Genomic DNA, 20,236 nt, shown 5'->3' with positions numbered 1-20,236 from the left:
GAGCAGCTAGAATGAAACTTATTTATATATTTGAGGTTCATAAGGCCTAAATGAAATAAATGGTTTGACTTTGATTTTGACCACTTACATGCAAATTATCCTGTAGTTCCTTGCTCAAATTTCGGACGTTTTCAAGCTCTTTCAGCATTTGTTCCGTGGGCTTTCCATACACATCGATCTCAATTTTCTCGCCTTTGATTTGAGCGTCCACCCATTTGTCCATTTTCTCCTGAGTCATCGGAGTCTGCATTAACGGAGATTCTTCTATTGTGTGGTTCATTCTGTGGGCAAAAGAAAACGTTTAAGTTAATAATAATAATAACAACCATTTCATTAAAGTTGTCTCAAAAGGGCTTCAGCGTGATGGCTTCGGCCCCACGTTCGCCTCCCAAAAATCCGGGACTCTATAGTCCCGCCCGAGGTCTGGTAGAGACATACAAATAATAATAACCAGACCAATAATCGGTCTGGTCTGGTCTGGTCGGGTCTTTCCAAAGAGATCAGGACATATTATAGTGCACAAGAATTTCTGCAGACACAGGTGCACTCACTATTCCTTCATTCTCATAGCCCGATGGGATGACAATCCGACACAACCGGAGAGAGATCAGGCGCAGGACCGACATTAACGTGTTCTCGGATGCACGAGTGTGTTAATCACCAACTTACAAACTCGGACTGCTATATGAAAGTTTCTTTAAACCAAAATAAGATTTCGTTTTGAACGTTTTTAATAAAAACATTTTTTTTATCTGCCGATCCTTTGCCCAACTATGTTGGGGTCGGCTTCCAGTCTAACTGGATGCAGCTGAGTACCAGTGTTTTAAATGGAGCGACTGCTTATCTGATCTGCTCAACACTGTTACGTAGAAAACCCTAAACTTTGTTGATCTGTTGATGAATCTAGATTCCCCAGCATTGTAAACTAATACCTTCTTCGTCATGTGATTCGAAACGAACCATTTGTCAATATTGTAGTCAATCATCTTAAAGAATTTTATAACACATTTGGTAGTTTATTGTTTTGATAGCAATGTTATCCCAAACGCATCTTATAAAAGATTGCATTGGTTCGAGAGTAGGTAGTCTGATTGAGCAGTCGGCTTGGAAGTGATCAATTTGTTGCACTTGGATAATTATAATGAGAACTTTAACTTTATCAGTTCTTTTATTTGTGTTGGGTAAGTACGACTCTTGGTTTTAGATTCATATATTTTTTGAGTTGCCGCGGCCCTGGTACATAAAAGGCCTATGACGGAACACGACGGTTTTTAGTCAGTAAGAGTCTGACACTCCCTCACTGCTGTTAACCCACAGCGGGAGGGGTCATTTGATGATTTTTGACGTCGTTAAAAAAAAGATGCATATATTTTAACTCCTATGAGAAATAGTTGTAAGTTTGACGGGGATATGTGTCTGTCATTCTATACCTACATTTTTTAGGGTAAAACGGGACCTTATAATTACGATTTTGCTGTCCGTTTGTCACCAGGCTTTATCTTATGATAGACAGTAGAAAATTTTACAAAAGTTTTCTTATCCCCCCGAGGTTAAACATTTAGGGAATTACTATAAAAACTTAAACATCTGTTGAACACGACTCTAAAATAGAGTGGCTACAAAAAATATTTTTAGACAATTGTTCAACAGACGTTTAAAAGTTGTTGTGGTACGTCGGATAATGTTTATTTTTGTAGATTTTTTAACACTTTTTTTATTTTTCAGTGGGGAAGATAACCTGTTTCAAAACGTTTTCGGCACTCAACAGTATAGTTTTTACAAATATTCCTTCTCCTAAAGGTATGATAATTTGTGTTGGAATACATTTATGCCCATTTTCACCAACAAATACCTAAAAGGGCATTTAGGGAACACTTAATACGAATTTTGTTTTCACCACCACTCGAGAGATTGGATCTTTACCCACTAGGCCACCACGACTTCTGACGACTCTAGACATATATATTTTTTAACACGCTTATATTATCTTCACTTGTAACTATGTATGTAAGAAAATCTTGGAACCTAAATTTGACACCCTTCCCGGTCTTCGATTAGGATGAAATTTTGCACACGCTCCGAGTTCTGATGACAATACATGGCTAGTGTATTTTTTAGTTTTTTAAACTGTTAATTTTTTTCAGATAATGTCCATAGTGAATACTACTTTGGAAAATGTACGACTCGTTACAAAAAGCTGTTTCTACATGACCATTATACGGCAGACGAAATTCAGGGAGCGATCATTGTTCGGGTAATTTGAACACTAATAATATAAGACGTCGAAGGCCAATTTCGGGCAAGGCGACTGTTCTCACATAAGGAGATTAGCTCACTGCGCAGGACATATTATGTATAGTGCACGCACATGTGCTTGGACACAGGTGCACTCACTATTCCTTCACTCTCATAGCGCGATGGGACGGCAAACTAGTTTACCTATATGTATGCATGTTTGTGCCCCATTAGGTACCTCATGATTGGCAGAGCCGATTTTGACGAGGTCTTTAACATATTATTTGTCACACTTAAAGCCTTCTAATATACCTAAAGCCTTCCACCCCCGGTTTCACCCTCGTCCCGAGATAAGAGCTAACAAAAACTATTCTATGCTCTTCTCCCGGGTCTAAGCTCCTCTCTAATTTTCAGCTAAAATGGAGTTATAAGTTATGTAACTAATACGAAATTTTTTTCCATAAAAAGATCATTCAAAAAATCTTGTATTTTTCAGGGCCATCTTAACGTAACGGATGATATCAGAAGACCGAACTGCGTCTACATAAGAGCGACTTCGGCTGTTAGTGATATGGTTAGATACCAGGCCTACAAATTCGCCCTATGTTTCGCTAGAATAGTCCACAACTATAGCGGAGAAATCTTCGAATATAATTACTACGAATGGTTTTTACCAGTGGAAATTCAAGATGGCATTGAATGGGACATATTTTTCTACGAAGTTCAATAGACTTATGGCCCTTTCACCAGCTTTCACCTAGCCCTTAAAATTTAAGTGTCCCCTTAACCAAAATAAGGGACACCTATTGTAAGTTTTCATTTCAAAAACGGTTAAGTGACACCTAAAACTTTAAGTGACATACGTTTTTTGTACCGTCCTGTGTAAACTACTGCCCATGAATTAAAATCAAAAATAGGTTTTGCAAAGTACGCTGAAAAACAGCAGTATTCATAATTCACTCTACAAAGGACCAAAAAATTTATTAATATTTTTTCTGTTTAATTTAGTTGTTAATATTTCTTTGTTGTACATAAACTAATTTAGAGCAAATAATAAAGTATTCGACTACATTTTTGTGTTATTTTTTTATACCCGAATTCCTCATATATACCCCGAAATCCCGAGGCTTTTCTCAACTATGTTGGGGTCGGCGTCCAGTCTAACATGAATCCAGCTGAGTACCAGTATGCCACCAGGAGCGAATGCCTATCCAATCTCCTCCACCCAGTTACCCGGGCAACCCAATACCCCTTGGTTAGACTGGTGTCAGACTTACTGGCTTCTGACTACCCGTAACGACTGTCAAGGATGTTCAATGACAGCCGGGACCTACAGTTTAACTTGCCATCCGAAACACAGTCGTTGGTGTCTAAGATATACTTAGAAAGTACATACATGCAAACTTTGAAAAGTTGCATTGGTACTTGCCTGACATGGAATCCAACCTATGTACATACTTACTTGAGAGGTTGGTTCTTTACCCACTAAGCCACCACGACTCTTCATAAAAGTACCTTAAACTTATTTTACACAAGTCGACAACAGCCATTTATAAAATGTATTAAGTACGTTTTTGTAAACAAACTTTCACTAAATACGTAATAATAATTAAGTATTGTCGAAACAACCAACCCGAAAAACTGCTTTAAACTGAGATTTCAAAATAGTCCCGTCCTTTAGTACCACAATCGAAAGCCTTGGACATATACTTTCAAAATAAAAATGGCTTTTCAAGGCTTGAATATAATATGTAGGCATTTTTAGTGCATTCTACATATTTTTTACTTGGTAAGATAAGATAAAATAAATGGATGGTTCGTGGATGGGTGACCGTCTTGTCATATCGAGTTCTTCCATGTTTCGGATGGCACGATAAACTTTAGGTCCCAGCTGTCATTTGAACATCTTTTGCAGTCGTTACGGGTAGTCAGAAGCCAGTAAGTTTGACAACCAGTCTTACCAAGGGGTATTGGGTTGTCCGGGTAACTGGGTTGAGGAGATCAGATAGGCCGTAGCTCTTGTAAAACACTGATACTTAGCTGCGTGCGGTTAGACTGGAAGCCGACCCCAACATAGTTGGGAAAAGGCTAAGCACGCAGATGATGTTTTTATTGAAATCCAGATTGTATCTGTAATTCTTTTGACATTTCCCAGCGTTATGCAAAAGTTTTTTATTTACCTATGACGTAAAAGTTAATGGTGGTGTAACAAGCCCTTACAAGTAAATCTTGATTAAAAACCAGTTCCACTTAAGTGATATTGTTTACATTTACTACCAGCGATTCCCCGCGGTTTCGCTCGCTTTCAAACAGACTTCGCGCACAAGGATAAAAGGTAGCCTAAGTTGCACCCTGTTACATCACCTATCTCATATCTGACAGTGACCCTTCCGTCAAATATGGTAGAGCCATTTCAGAGACTACTTAGAACAAACTGACAGACAGACAAAATTTTAAAATTAAATGTTGCTTTAGTACAGGTATCATGTAGGTATCTAAACATCCTAACAGCCTTAATAAAACATCCGAATAAAGATAAGGAGTATCTTTTTTGTTTTTGGGAAGTCGGTTAAAATGCTATTATTTCAATACTACAGACAGACACTCCAATTATATTTATCAGTATAGAAAGATAGCATATGAGTATTTGCCTGTGATGCCTTATCTGTATACATAGATATTTATATAGAGATCTGTATATACGTGGCTTTGTATTTAACATAGAAGTGTGAAACCGTATTATGTGCTTATGCATATTTCTTTTGTTTATATTTACATAGTGACATAAGGTGGTACTATAATCTGAAATTAAAACTGTATACTTGTATGTAACTTTGACATTCGTTAATATACAATGCGGAAAATAGCTGGTACTTAAGTGCTGTTTTTTTTGCACTTGTAACTTGATAGCATAGTCTAACCAAGGGGTATCGGGTTGCCCGGGTAACTGGGTTGAGGAGGTCAGATAGACAGTCGCTTCTTGTAAAGCGCTGGTACTCAGCTGAATCCGGTTAGACTGGAAGCCGACCCCAACATAGTTGGAAAGGGCTCGGAGGATGACGATGAACTTGATAGCATTTCTGAATTAACCCAATTTTATAAATGAAAGTTACGAATGATCTTTGTGTTTGCGTTTATCAAGTGTGAGTTTGCAGCGCAGTTTTAAGGCCAGTAACACACGCGCCTACTTTTAAATACGGCCGGGTGACACTGACGGATTTTAGTAAATGAAAATTAAAAAAAATGCATACCTACCAATGTTATTGTTGATTTGAGTCGAGAATCATTAGTATAGTTGCGTCTTTGAATATTGCACAATTGCAAATCAACAAACTTTAATTTTATTATACGATCTATAAAAACGTGTTAATTCGACATGGCTAGAAAGAATGTTACTTGTGAGATGACGGCAGAGAGAAGAGTATGGAAGGAGAAAACATGCTCCGACCCCATATAAAACTGGGATAAGAACAGACAATGATCCCAGCGGGGCCCAACAGGGCCAAGGTCTGCCGGGGCTGCAGAATTATTCGAAAGAGTTACCGCGGTCCTGGTACATAAAAGGCCTACGACGGAACACGACGGTTTTTAGTCAGTAAGAGTCTGACACTCCCTCACCGCGCGTAACCCACAGCGGGAGGAGTCATTTGATGATTTTTGACGTCGTTAAAAAAAATGGCAGTTGATGCTGCCAGATAAATCCTACAATAGATTTTATCAACAACATGAAAATTACTTGGAAATACCTTGAAAGTCAGCAAACTAATAATTATCTAATTAAGTACGTAGGAATGTGTGTTCTCAATTATTACTGATTACTTGGCAATCTAGTAGGCTAGAACATCACGTAGGTTAAAGAATGCTTGATTTTATAAATAGGAAGTAGATTTTATAGATATTTTGTTTGTTTATTGTTCTTTATAGTATCATCTGTCTAGCCTTTTCCGAACTATGTTGGGGTCGGCTTCCAGTCTTACCGGATGCAGCTTAATACCAGTGCTTACTATCTGACGTCATCTCACAATTAACATAATTTCTAGGTATATTGGCTTTCACACAATCTATCAATTGTTTCTTTGACCCTTTCCTCTTTATATAATACATAAAAAATCATGATCAACACTTTAGAGTCCCTTCACAGTGGAAATTTTATTCGGCCGATAGTTTGATCGGGCTCATAAATCATTATAATCATCGGCACGAATCTTGAGCGCTGACCTTCATCTGCGCAGAAGTGATTTATTAGCAAAGAACCAATCCCGAGTGACGGCTATGACGCGATGCACTGCGGGCCATTCACCGCTTTACCCCGCCCCCGCGCCTCACTTCATACCACAAAAGGGACACAATAAATGAAAATGAATGATAAATACGTCCACATATTACATGAATTGAAACTTTAACCAACTTGAAGATAAGGAAATAATACCCTAAGTTAAAATAAAACAAAGTCTAACTAGTTCTGTAAAAACAATAAGGATATAAAATAAGATTTTTATACAATTTACGTAAGTAACTTTAATATAATAAAAGGAGGTATAAAAAAACAATAAAAAAGTAAATCTTCCTGGTATTTTAAAACAGATCAACTTGTAGGTAGTTATACCTACATATCAGGATTATCAGGATATTTTATCAAAATTGGATCAAAGTTTGATCCAATAAGAAGGACTCGTTAATTTCAAGTAAAACCGCGTGCCCAATCTAGTTACACTAGTATTTCCTTGAAAAACATGAGTTATTCCCAATTTGTCATTAGTACCGATTGGTCACCAACTATATTTTCCATACATCAAATCCCAATTGGTCATTCGAGCAAAATAAATAATTTAATATTTAAAATTTGAGTTCCGATTCGTCACCCGCATAAAATTTCACGTATCAGAGTACCATCAGAAATAAAAGTGTTAGAAGAAATTTTAAATGAAAAACTTCGATGTAGGTAAAGGTATAGCTCTCATATAAATATAATAAAATTTACATTAAAACACAGGTGCAGACAACATGGGCATTTTATAAACCCGAAAATGTGACTCGATACTTTTTGTGCCGGTAATAAAAGTACCAGGGGCCCATAACTAGAAAAGAGATTGTATACATAAAAATGATGAATGATGGTGTAAATTGGTATGTTTATCTACAATAAGGAAAAAAACGTAAAATCCTGACACTCTTGACTGCTATACTCTTGTAAGTTATGCGGTCCTAGTACACGGTGGGCAGTTCCATGGACACTCGTTGATTGGTATATTACTCATCTGATTTATGCGATCCTGGTATTTTGGTTTTGGCCGTGCGGTGTGTGACGCCGTTGAAATCGCGATTTTATTAATAGCGTCTTGCCATGTTCGGAAAAAACATAACCAAAATAAATAAAAAAAAAACATATTACAATATTGTAAAGCTTATCTTGTTGACAGTACTTTTTACAAAATAAAGTACGGATGACCAATTGGGACTAAGCAAAATAAAATATTTTATTGAATGACCAACTGGGACACGTTTTTTATGGATGCCAAATCACTAAAATGACGAATCGGGCATAACTCAAAAACATGAACCTATATTTACTTACTAATCATACATATCATCCATCCTCCGAGCCTTTTTCCCAACTATGTTGGGGTCGGCTTCCAGTCTAACTGGATGCAGCTGAGTACCAGTGCTTTACAAGGAGCGACTGCCCTATCTGACCCCCTCAACCCAGTTGGCCGGGCCACCCAATACCTCTTGGTTAGACTGGTGTCAGACTTACTGGCTTCTGACTACCCGTAACGACTGCTAGGGATGTTCAATGACATCCTCATACTCGAGAGGTTGGTTCTTTGCCCACTAGGACAACACGACTTTTTGAAATGTGTAAGCCAACCAGATACAAAATAATTATTTGTAGTAGGATCCAATGCCTTAAATATTAAAATGGTATCAAAGTTTGATCCAACGAGAAAGACTCGTTAATTTCAAATGAAACCACGTATCCAAGTTAGTTACTTACCTACACTCGTATTTACTTTAAAAACATGTCTATTTACTTACTAATCATACATATATAAGTTACAGTTAATTTCCTTTGTCAATATATCTAGCTAGATAATTACACAGTCCAGTCGCGTAACTCTACGTATTTTCCATTGCGTTGTGAACAAAGGTTTTTATACTTATGTTTTATATTTTTTTTATGACAATATGACAGGCTGGTTTTTGTACCAGTTTAACGAGGTAGGTCATAATGTTTTTTCTTCTGTAGGATAATATTAAGAGGACGAATTGGAATTTTCGGCGCCAAGGATGTCAATTTTTCTCAGTAAATACAGAACGGATCAAAATACAACTTGGTTACCTGAAAGTTCATGATATAAACCTTATTTTGTTAGACTTCAAAACATGATTAGGTAACTTTTATAACAGAGAAAAATATATCAAACATACCTCTTTTTAAAAAGAGATTCACATATTATGGGCAAACGGGACCGATTTAAGCCTCTTAACTTTTTTAGTAGTTGAGTATATACATACTCTTTAAAATTGTAGAAGGATTTTTTATCAAATTATCATTTCTAAATAATAAAATTACAAAACCATTTTGTCGCTTACGACTTTTAGTTATAAGCTAGCGCGCGTATTGTTATTATCGCTCCGCTCAGACGCTCCGACCCCTTTTGGCGCCTTAGGTGCGCGTGCCGGTTATGGAATTATTGTTGACCAATTCGTCGTCTTAAGGGATTTTGATGGAATGAGATTAATAAGCTACTTACTTACTTTCAATTATCTGTGAGTTAAAAACTTTTTTTTTACCGATTTCTAAAAAAAGGAGGTGAGGTTCTCGATTTGACCTGTATGTTTGAGCGCGATAATCACATGCATTATGGGTGAACCTATTTTAATGCGGTTTAAGTTTTTTTGCAAAATCTTTTTTTGCTCATTATCACTTAAAAAAAAAACAATACAAACAGTGCGTACTTTCTTATTCTCAAATCCATGCATATAGGTACGGGGCTTATATAAAAACTATTAAGTGACATCACAAGGTCATTGAACTCGACGTGTATGCAATTTCAATGAGCCGTAATAGATTAATGTTTTCTTGCCTTGACAGTACATTTGCACCGTCAATATTTTTTATGTAAATATAGCCGTTCTTCGCGATTCTAGCCATATAATAGGTACATAAGCACTTTCAAGTATCATCATCATCTGTCTAGCCTTTACCCGAATATGTTGGGGTCGGCTTCCAGTCTAACTAGATGCAGCTGAGTATACTTTACAAGAAACAACTGCCTATCTGACCTCCTCAACCCAGTTACCCGGGCAACTCGATACCCCTTCAAATCACGAATAACATACAAGAAAACAAATGCCAACTGCCTAAAATAAACATTTCATAAAAACATATTTTTACTTCGCGAGCAAACTCTAGAACTTCCTCCATTTTTTTATTGCGTTGATGACAAATACTGATCATATGGTAAAGTCAGCGAAAAAAAATATGTAAACAAACGATCAAAAATACACGGTTTTTGACCTTCGTACCTTCTTAACGCTAAACTAATGACATTGACCGAGTGTGTTGACACGTTAGCTGTTTTCTGATAATCTACTAGAAAATTCTAATGGTCACAACTTCGAGTACGTATCGGCACGGATATAGAGCTCTCGGCGGAAGAGTGGGGATCGCTTTGCGCACTGTACACATAAGGCAATAAACCAATAAATCGCTTCTGCGCAGGTGAAGGTCAGGGCTCAATATCCTTGCCGATGATTATAACAAACTTTAGGTCGGCTAACAGTTTATTCGGGCTCATAATTAAGATCATCATCAGTATTAAGAGAAGCGTGTGATCTCTCTCCGGTGGTGTCGGATTGACGTCCCATCGCGCTATGAGAGTGAAGGAATAGTGAGTGCACCTGTGTCCAAGCAAATGTTTGTGCACTATAGGTAATAGGTATGTCCTGCGCCGCTGACTGATCTCCTTACACGAGAATAGCTGCTGTGGCCGACAATATCGCGAAAGTTTGTAACGATGTAAGTACCTACGTAGTTTCATTACTCTTTCAAGCAAAAACTAATGAGTGGATGTTGATGAAATCTGACAGCAATGTAGCTTATATATCAGAATAAACATATGCTACGTTTTATCCTTGTGCGGGAAGTAGGTCCCTCAGAACGCGGTTGGAAACTGATATGAAAAAATTGCACGAATATAATAAAAGCGGACATATTTTATCTTTGTTTCTTTGCACCCTAAAGGCTCCGAAACTACTAAACCGAAAATTACTAAATTGAAAAATTCTTTCACTGTCAGAAAGCTACACTCTTCCCGAGTAACATAGGCTATATTTTATACCGGTACGGGCAGTAGTTCCCACGGGACGCGGATGAAACCGCGGTAAAACGGCTAGTAAAAAAAGTCTCAAACGCCGTCACGTTTTTAACATTTGACATTGCATACAATTCACAGTCATATATAATGACAATTGCATCAAAATGTCCTCAGATTTGTGTTTGTTTACAATGACAAAGCATTAAACTACTTTTTTATATGCACTTACACAAAAATAATATTAACTATATGTTGTATACAAGGATAATTTGCTAACTGTAGATTTCACTCGTACATTTTATACAAGATTTTTATTACCAAGGACAAACAGACAGTTAATATATAAAGTAACTACATTTGTATCTTTACTTAAGTATATTATAAAGCTGAAGAGTTCTTTTGTTTGTTGTAACGCGCCAATCTTAGCAACTACTGAGCTGATTTGGAAAATTCTCACAGTGATGGATAGCCTATTTATCGAGGAAGGTTATAGGCTACTTTTTACCCAGGTGTGCGAAGTTTGAAATACGGGTGAAACTGTGCTAGTAAGTAAATCTTAATTATAATAAAGAGTACCTAAAAAAAATGCTTCTTGTTTGTTTGCATGTAGATACCGTAAAGGCTCCGAAACTACCAAACTGATTTGAAAAATTCTCTCACTATTGGAAAGCTACACTCTTCCCGATTAACATAGGCTATATTTTATCCCGGTACGGGCAGTAGTTCCCACGGGATACGGGTGAAACTGCAACGAATGACTAGTATATTATGTAGTGATTATGTACTAGACCTTAGGCAAGGTCAGTTACAAAGGACGTGCTAGGCCGGTTAAGGAAACTTACCATATTTAACTAGAAGTTAATTGTAATGGTATTATAGAAGTATATCATGTATCTATATAAAAGTAGCTATTTCCCATATCGGACTCTAGACTATCTGTGTACCAAATTTCATTTAAATCGGTCCAGTAGTTTTGGCGTGAAAGAGTGATAGAAAGACAGAGTAACTTTCGCATTTGTAAGTAATATTGTACTAAGAAAGGTATGTAACAAAAATTAACCAATTGTATAGTACTGGAGGGCATTTTTTTAAAGTAGTGCAGACGAAATCGCAGTCAGAAGCTAGTTAAATAATAACATAATAAATAGACCATTAACCTTGAGAATAATAATAAGTAATTCATAGTTAACTGTTAACTGTCTTAAGCCCACCCACATCATTATGTGTCATCTTTACCGACTTCAAAGAATAGGAGCGGAAATAATGTCGGGACACCTTTTCACACACGGTCGGTTAGCCCCATGCTAAGTTATTAATTAACTTGTGTTATGGGTGCTAACACAACTGATAAACTACATATAGCTACACATATACATATTGTAACATCCAGACCACGGTCAACAAGCATGCTCATCACACAAATGTCGACTGAACCGGGAATCGACCCGGGACCTCAGGTTCGGCAGTCCGGTATGGTGACCATTGCGCCATCGAGGTCGTCATGACATTGACCTTGACTTATCTGCCTATTATAGTCTTTTCCCAACTATGTTGGGGTCGGCTTCCACTCTAACTAAAGGGTAAGGGTAAACTAACTCATAAAAAGACTTAAGTATTGTTATAGCAAATAATCAGAAAACAAATATACCTATCGATATACAAAATCAAAGAAAAAAATAAGGTTCGAAGGACAAAACATGATTTCCTTTCAAAATCCAAAAATAATAATCAGGTAAGGTATTTGGCCAGTTTCAGATCTACTAAAATCTTTGATTGTATTCATAATAAATGATTCATAAAAAATATTTTTTTTAAACTTATGGGTACTCTAAATATATCTAAAGAAAAATAATCAATAAACAAAATAATAAAAAAAACAATCAGTTTCCATATTTAGATGTAAAAGGAATTAAAAGTTCGAAGGACAAAACATAGCTTCCTTTTGACCATTCTAGTAAAATCTGTTAATAAACAAAAATAAACTGACGTATTTTTTATAACCAATACTAATATAATATGTAAATATTTATTTGTTTGTTTGTACCCTAAAAACTCCAACCAACTGAAACGATTTGAAAAATTCTTTCACTGTTGAAAAGCTACACTCTTCCTGAGTAACATAGGCTATATTTCATCCCGTAAGGGTAGTAGTTCCCACGGGACGCGGGTGAACGGCTAGTAACTTATAAACTTCGATAAATATTTTAACTGTAATATTAATAGTTTATTAATAACTTAACTGACTGAGTAGGTATTATAAATAATACATATTTTATAACGGACATCTATTTTTATGTTAATACTTTGACAAATCATTTTATTTTTTTTATACATATAGGTATATCATGTTTGTGTTACATAACTGTTTACTATATATTATTTTTAGACTATTTTCCGTCAGCGATTTTATCCACGTCCTATGGAAATTTTCCGCGCAACTGGATAAAAAGTTGCCTATAGCCTTCTTCGATAAATGGGCTATTTAACACTGATATATTTTTTCTCACTGGTAATCAGCTGAATCCAGCTAGACTGGAAGCCGACCCTAACATAGGTAGGAGATGATGATGAATACTGAAATATTTTTTCAATCGGTCCAGTTTACCTACCTGATAAACTGAATCACGCCCAAGCATACAAACAAATAAATTTTATAGTAGTAAGTGTTAGCATAAATAACTTAAAAAATCTTTTGATGATTTCTTTATTTTTTGCTCTCTGTCACGTTAGAGGTAAACAATGTATTCTCGAACTTTCTATTGTTTTATTTCGACTTTGAGATACTATGGCCGACAACATAAACGTCAGTTTTCTTAAAACAACTGTTAATACCATCCTCCGAGCCTTTTTCCCAACTATGTTGGGGTCGGCTTCCAGTCCAACCGGATGCAGCTGAGTACCAGTGCTTTACAAGAAGCGACTGCCCTATCTGACCCCCTCAACCCAGTTACCCGGGCAACCCAATACCCCTTGGTTAGACTGGTGTCAGACTTACTAGCTTCTACAACAACTGTTTATAATGGAACCGAATGTTTTATGCAGTTGACAGCTGTCAATTTTCAAGATCCAATAGCATTTTTTGTAGTGACTGTCAGAATTGTCAACTGCATCAAAATTGGTTGCCTGTAAAGTCGGTATACGGGCGAAAGTTTTACGTGACAACGACTTTGAGTCTCTCTCGCTCTGTCTCTCTCGCTCTTAGGCGGGCTAACTGTGCTCGAGTGGAAGGGACGCGTGCCTCTCACTCGCTCTCATTGTGAGCGCATAGCGTGAGCGGAGCGTAACGCAGTTTCTTGAAGTGTCACCCGGCAAACCAATTTATAAGACGTTGTCACGTCAAAAACTGGTCACACCATACGAATTTTCACGTTCAATTTTTATAGTAAAGTCAGTTGTTTTAAGAAAAAATGACCTTTATTTTGACCAAGGCTTATTAAGTTACATAGTAAAGTCTAAATGATGACTATAAACATTATTGTAACTATAACTTAATGGATTAATGACGTAAATTACTGTCACAATGGGATTTACCAAAGCAATAGGCTAGTTTCCTAAAAAATAATAATTAGTCCGTCTTGTAGATTGTCCAAAATTAAGCGATACGTATTTTTTCTTTTTTAAATTGGATCAGAACTTGTTAAGATATAGCGTGTTAAAGTTGAGTGTGACGTCACAAGTTGCTACAATTTTCAGGACACTGTGACGTAAAAGGCCCCCACTCCTAATTTTTGAAGTGTAATCCTAATCTTTGTCATTTTATGTTTAATTAAAAAAAGAAAAAATACGTATCCAATATTTTTTGATTATCTAAAAAGCGGACTAAATATTATTTCATTATTTCGACCCTGGAAACTACCCTTGATCAACTATCGGAAAACCCCATGAACTGGCTTTTCTTTATAGATAATTTATTGTTGATTAACGAGTTTATCTACTGGTAAAACAAAGGTTTCTTGTTTTCATGGGAAAATATTACACCTATGATAGGTTAAGCAACACTTGCTGAGGTCGGTCTGCAGATGGGTGACCATATGGCGTTAGGTATGAGTTCGTCTGTTATGAGTTAATATTTATTAAGCCTTCCTCAATAAAAAATGGGCTATCTAATATTGAACTAATTTTTCAAATCGGAAGAGTAGTCCTGAGATTAAGCGTTCAAACATTCAAACTCTTTTAGCTTTAAGATAAGTATTATATGTATTGTGTAGATTATGTAGGTCCGAAATCAGTTCTAACTTTTTTGCATAGGTAATTAATAATTCAATCAGTAAGTAACTCCGTTATTCACCTATCACCTTTGGACCCTAACTGTATCTAGCTTTCATTTATGAAAAAAAGTAGTTATGCCTATTTGTCAAAGAACAAACAGTATGCTGTCTAATTCATGTAAAATTATCAATAGAATTAAAATTCTTTAACTACTTCGTTCACCCGAATAAAATAACCTACATCGATAAATGGGTTATCTAACACTGAAAGAGCAAGATTGGCCTGTTCAAAAATACTTAAAAACACAATTTTAACAAAAAAATAGCGAACCTTCTCCATAAACCCTTCTATCTATTGGTGGAAATCGCTTGAAAATCACTTTAGCAGTTTTAGAGTCTATCGCGAACAGACATACTCAACGGAGAACTTTGTCATGATTTTTATTTTACAATACATAGGTACTACTTATGATTACGGTTTTCAGACACACCTAATATTAAAAACCGTTATTGGAACCTTGTTTGAATACTAACCGTACCTACTTAGTATTTAATTTAATATAGAAAACCTGCTTATGTACGTCATTCAGTTCATCCTAGGTTGCCGGGAGTTCATATCGATAACTTGTTTGTAACCTAGCAACCAGTTATGTGCTTATGTGCTTATGGTGTCTACACGGTGCATGTAGCTGGAGCAAGTTAACATGCGCAAGTGAGAAGAGCACGCGGGTGGGTATTTTGCTTTGGTACATGCGCGAGTCGCTGGACCCGTTTTTAAAATGCATGTAACCTGCGCATGTGCCTCACTCAACATGCGCAAGCTACTTGCACCGTGTAGATGCAACCTGACTGGCAGTCGCCGAATGTCAGCGTCTATGCATATTACGCATACAAACGAAACGAAGAAGTGAAATATATATGGAAATACCTACGTTTTCAAAAAACATTTTTTACTTTGAATTGAACCCTAATGGAAGTTTTTCACATAGGTAGGTATGTTACTTATTTCCCGAGATTTCAGTTACAAGTTACAAATACCTACCTAAGGTTAAGGTTAAGTTATTCTAAAGATGATCTATTTATGTAGTATCGAAGATCTCCCGTACCTCAGAAAATTCCCGGTTGTCATTTGTACATCTTTGGCAGTCACGGGTAGTTTTAAGACAGATTTGACCAGTCTTACCAGGTTGCCCGGGTTGAGCTTAGACTTTCCTTAACTATGTTGGGGTCGGCTACCAGTCTAACGGAATGCAACTGAGTACCAGTGTTTTACATAGAACGACTGCCTATCTGATCTCCTCAACCCAGTTATCCAGGCAACCCAATACCCCTTGGTATCACTGATTGTCAGATTTCCTGGCTTCTGACTACCCGTAACGACTGCCAAGGATGTTCAAATGACAGCCGGGACGCACCAATTTTACGTGTTTGCTATTGAAAATGTAGTGTTTAAAGTCTTTCTTTGTAACATACAGTTGTCAATTTATATTAATTTAAATAAATTAACTGTATAATTGAATAATTATTTACTTATTCTTACACAGGTTAATTATTAACGCACTCGCATTTTATTTACTTGAATTAAAAGAATTTGTATTGTATTTAAATTATATCGGAAGGTAATATTACCTATACGATGAAGGCATAATGATTTATAAAAACAGGCCAAGTCCGAGTCAGATTCACCCGCAAAAAAGGTTCCGTACCATGTAGGTTTGACATTAAAAGAATTAAACGTCAAAAAAACACTATTGTTGTATGGGAGCCCTCTAAAATATTTCTTAAATTTTAGTTTTTAGTATTTGTTGTTATAGCAGCAACAATAATACATCATCTGTGAAAATTTCAACGCTCTAACTATCACGGTTCATGAGATACAGCCTGGTGACTTTCAGACAACGAAGTCTTAGCAATAGGGTCCCGTTTTACCCTTTGGTTACGGAACCCTAAAAGCACTTTATTTCCATAAAACGTTAATAACAATGCGAAAGTAGTATTGTATATTTGTTTGTTACACTTTCATGGCTGAACTGCTGAATCGATTTGCATGAAATTTGCATTATCATTGAGAAGGACAAAGGATTTAAAACCAGGTGCATCTTTCATTATAATTTAAGCGCACCTGCAGGAAAGAGCTAGTATGAAACAGATTACATAATTACCTATATTCCTATCATGATTCCATAAAATATGAAAGGATAGGTTCACTAACAGGGGGAACTACTCCGTGCACTTGGTTAAAAAGTACCTTATCTATAGCTTTCCTGAATGGGCTAAACTAAACACTGAAATTATTTTTCCAAATGTATGACACTTGGCCTTTCACCTTCATAGGTAATTTATGCTGAAGTAGTATTCATAAAGAAATTTTGGTGGTTGTGAAATAAAATCGACCACTGTATTGGTTGGCGATTTTGGAAAAAAACACTTTGTATGGGTAAATCAAATCAAAATGAAGTAGCTTTCTCAGTAGCTATTCTGGTGTAACCGGGTGAAACAGCTAGTTTTTTAAAATAAGTAACTTGCGATTATAACTATGTATGTATGTTCGTCTTTCTTACAAAAATTTAAATGGAAAATTACATGAGGACAGTTTTCTTAATATGAGCTGCAGTTTCGTAGTTGGTAGTACATATGTATATGTACTTATGTGTTTTCGTTTTAGTTGGTACCTACCTTAATATGCAATATTCATATATACCTACCTATGAATAAAAATACTCATCCATCCTCCGAGCCTTTTTCCCAAACTATGTTGGGGTCGGCTTCCAGTCTAACCGGATTCAGCTGAGTACCAGTGCTTTACAAGAAGCGACTGCCTATCTGACCTCCTCAACCCAGTTACCCGGGCAACCCGATACCCCTTGGTTAGACTGGTGTCAGACTTACTGGCTTCTGACTACCCGTAACGACTGCCAAGGATGTTCAATGACAGCCGGGACCTACAGTTTAACGTGCCATCCGAAACACAGTCATTGGTGTCTAAGATATACTTAGAAAGTACATACAAACTTAGAAAAGTTGCATTGGTACTTGCCTGACCTGGGATCGAACCCGCGCCCTCATACTCGAGAGGTTGGTTCTTTGCCCACTAGGCCACCACGACTTTTTTTATGAATAAAAATACTGTTGGTAGGTAATTTAATTTACATTTTCAGGTATTGTAAATAGAAACCCTTTGGCAATTGTTTTAATTTTAAATTAATGTAAAATATTTATCGTTATTTAACGTTTGACATATCATACCTAAGATTTTTTTTAAATTAACGAAAACAATAATACAATATAAATAAGGTTGTCATCATTTCTTACACTTTCATAGAATTAGAAATACATATTTAACTAAGTACTAGTCAAAAGTAACTGTCAAATATTATTTTTATTTTTTTTAACTTATTACACAGTTTATTTATTCATAAAATATTTACATTAATTGAAAATAAAATATTAATTAGATTTAAAGGGGTACCAATTTTTTTGTGCAGTTGACAGCTTTCAGTTTTCAAGGGAAAATACCATTGTTTGTAAGACTGACAGACACTGTCAAAATGTAAAAAAAAATTGAGTACCCATCTGGAATTTTCGTAAAAAAATAAATAAAAAAAAAATCTTACCTTACGAATTTTCTTTCACAACTTTTCGAAGTGTCAACGTGTTATTATCACGGTTATTAATTATTAATAATAAATAATAATAACAAACACGTCTTCGCGCCTTGAAGGATGGCTAGTGACTGTCGTACTTGCTATGTTGACAACCGAATAAGGATTATAGAATAAAAGCCAGGGGCGCTGCACTGTTGAAGAAGTATTAAGAAAAAAATATTTTATATAATTTTTTTTTCAGTCAAGTTATTTTTATTCAATAAGAAAAACAACAAATAAATAAATTAATTTAAATAGACAGTATAAGGTAACTTATAAAAATAATTTTAAAAAAGATCCCGACTAATTGAGAACTTTGTCCTTTTTGGGAAGTCGGTTTAAAAAGAAAGAAAGCAAAGCTTTAGATTACTACAACTTTAGAACAATATGCTTACAATCTGTTACTAAAATAAACTTGTATTTACATATAATTAAAAGCAGGTAAAACTCTCGCCTTATAAAGAGTATCGTAAAAAAGTCTGCCTCCACATAATTTGAACTTTTAGAAACATTTCAAACTCATTATTTTATTGCCAACTAAGTGTTAATTTTTGTCCAAATGTATTTTTTTTTCTTTAATTAGGTAGGTATATACATAGTAATTATTTAATTCCTTCGGCTATAGCCGTGTTTCATATGATTCAATCAATAATAAGCACGTAGGTATTAATTGACCTAGTTAAAACATTTATCTAAATTGTATTATAATTTGTTTGTTTTTGTTTACTTTTGCATGACGCATTTTTAATTTTTGATGACTTGTATAAATCTGACGATGTAGTTATGCAGATATAAGGATAAAAACTGAGTTTGTGTTCACACTATCGCGAGATCCAAATGAAATATTTTTAAGCATAACGATACATGGTATTGTGACGACCATTTTTACTGATGTGGTAAATATCAAAGATGATTTAAAAAATGATAACGAAGTCATGTACAATTTTGGGGGTATACAATACATATACCACAAAAAAAAATACCCAATATAATATTATCCAAACTAATATTATAAATGCGAAAGTAACTCTGTCTGTCTGTCTGTCTGTCTGTCTTTCTGTTCGTCTGTCTGTCTTTTCTTCACGCCTAAACTACTGAACCGATTTGTGTGAAATTTGGTACAGACATAGTTTGAAACTTGAGAAAGGACATAGGATAGTTTTTATTACAAAAAAAAATAAAAATAAAATTATTCCGGACATATAGCGCCATCTATTGGTCAAATCAAAAATCTGCTGGTAGTCACTATTCCACGCGAACGAAGTTGCGGGCAAAAGCTAGTTTATTTATAAATCAGTGTTCAACGATAACTAAGTGACCTGACATATAATAACAATTATGTTCGACAAGATTTCTGCAAGAATTTAAAGACTTCTATATAGGAACTCTTAACTAAAGTATATGTACCTATGTATAAATAACATCGTAAAAAGTACGTACGTAGATGTCTAAAATAACTTAATATGCGCCAAGCGTTGTTAACCCCTGTGAACGGTAACTACACGAGCGAGTGACGACAAGTACTCTAGATCAACATAACATACGGTATATATGACACGGTACAGTATTAAACTGGTAATATGTGAAACTTACTATATTGTTGAACTTTTCTGTCAAATATGTTGGGTAAGGGTGCTTACATAAAGAAACAGGTTGCCGGCACAGACAAACCTGTACGGATAGGTACCGATTAGTGCAGGTATAATATTTCAATACAATCCTATTGACTCACTTATAAAGAAACAGGTTACCTGTTTCTTTAGAATATTAGGTATACCTGCACTGATCGGTACCGACCCGTACAGGTTTGTCTGTACCGGTAACCTGT

The 20,236-nt window shown here is 35.7% G+C and overlaps 1 protein-coding gene across 1 annotated transcript in view; it reads right to left on the bottom strand.

The window, feature by feature from the left end:
- LOC110377730 (fatty acyl-CoA reductase wat) overlaps positions 1 to 18,536 on the bottom strand; it is a 37,016-nt gene extending 18,480 nt beyond the window's left edge. The window contains exons 1-2 of the mRNA XM_064042754.1: positions 18,379 to 18,536; positions 89 to 281 (exon numbers count right to left, since the gene is read on the bottom strand). Of these exons, the coding sequence (XP_063898824.1) occupies positions 89 to 280 (192 nt within the window). The 5' untranslated portion in view covers position 281; positions 18,379 to 18,536. The remainder of the gene's footprint in view (positions 1 to 88; positions 282 to 18,378) is intronic.
- Between the last annotated feature and the right edge of the window lie 1,700 nt (positions 18,537 to 20,236).

Source organism: Helicoverpa armigera, chromosome 29 (assembly GCF_030705265.1).
Source record: "Helicoverpa armigera isolate CAAS_96S chromosome 29, ASM3070526v1, whole genome shotgun sequence".
NCBI classification, from domain to species: Eukaryota; Metazoa; Arthropoda; class Insecta; order Lepidoptera; family Noctuidae; genus Helicoverpa; species Helicoverpa armigera.
This window is presented reverse-complemented; position numbering and strand designations above follow the sequence as displayed.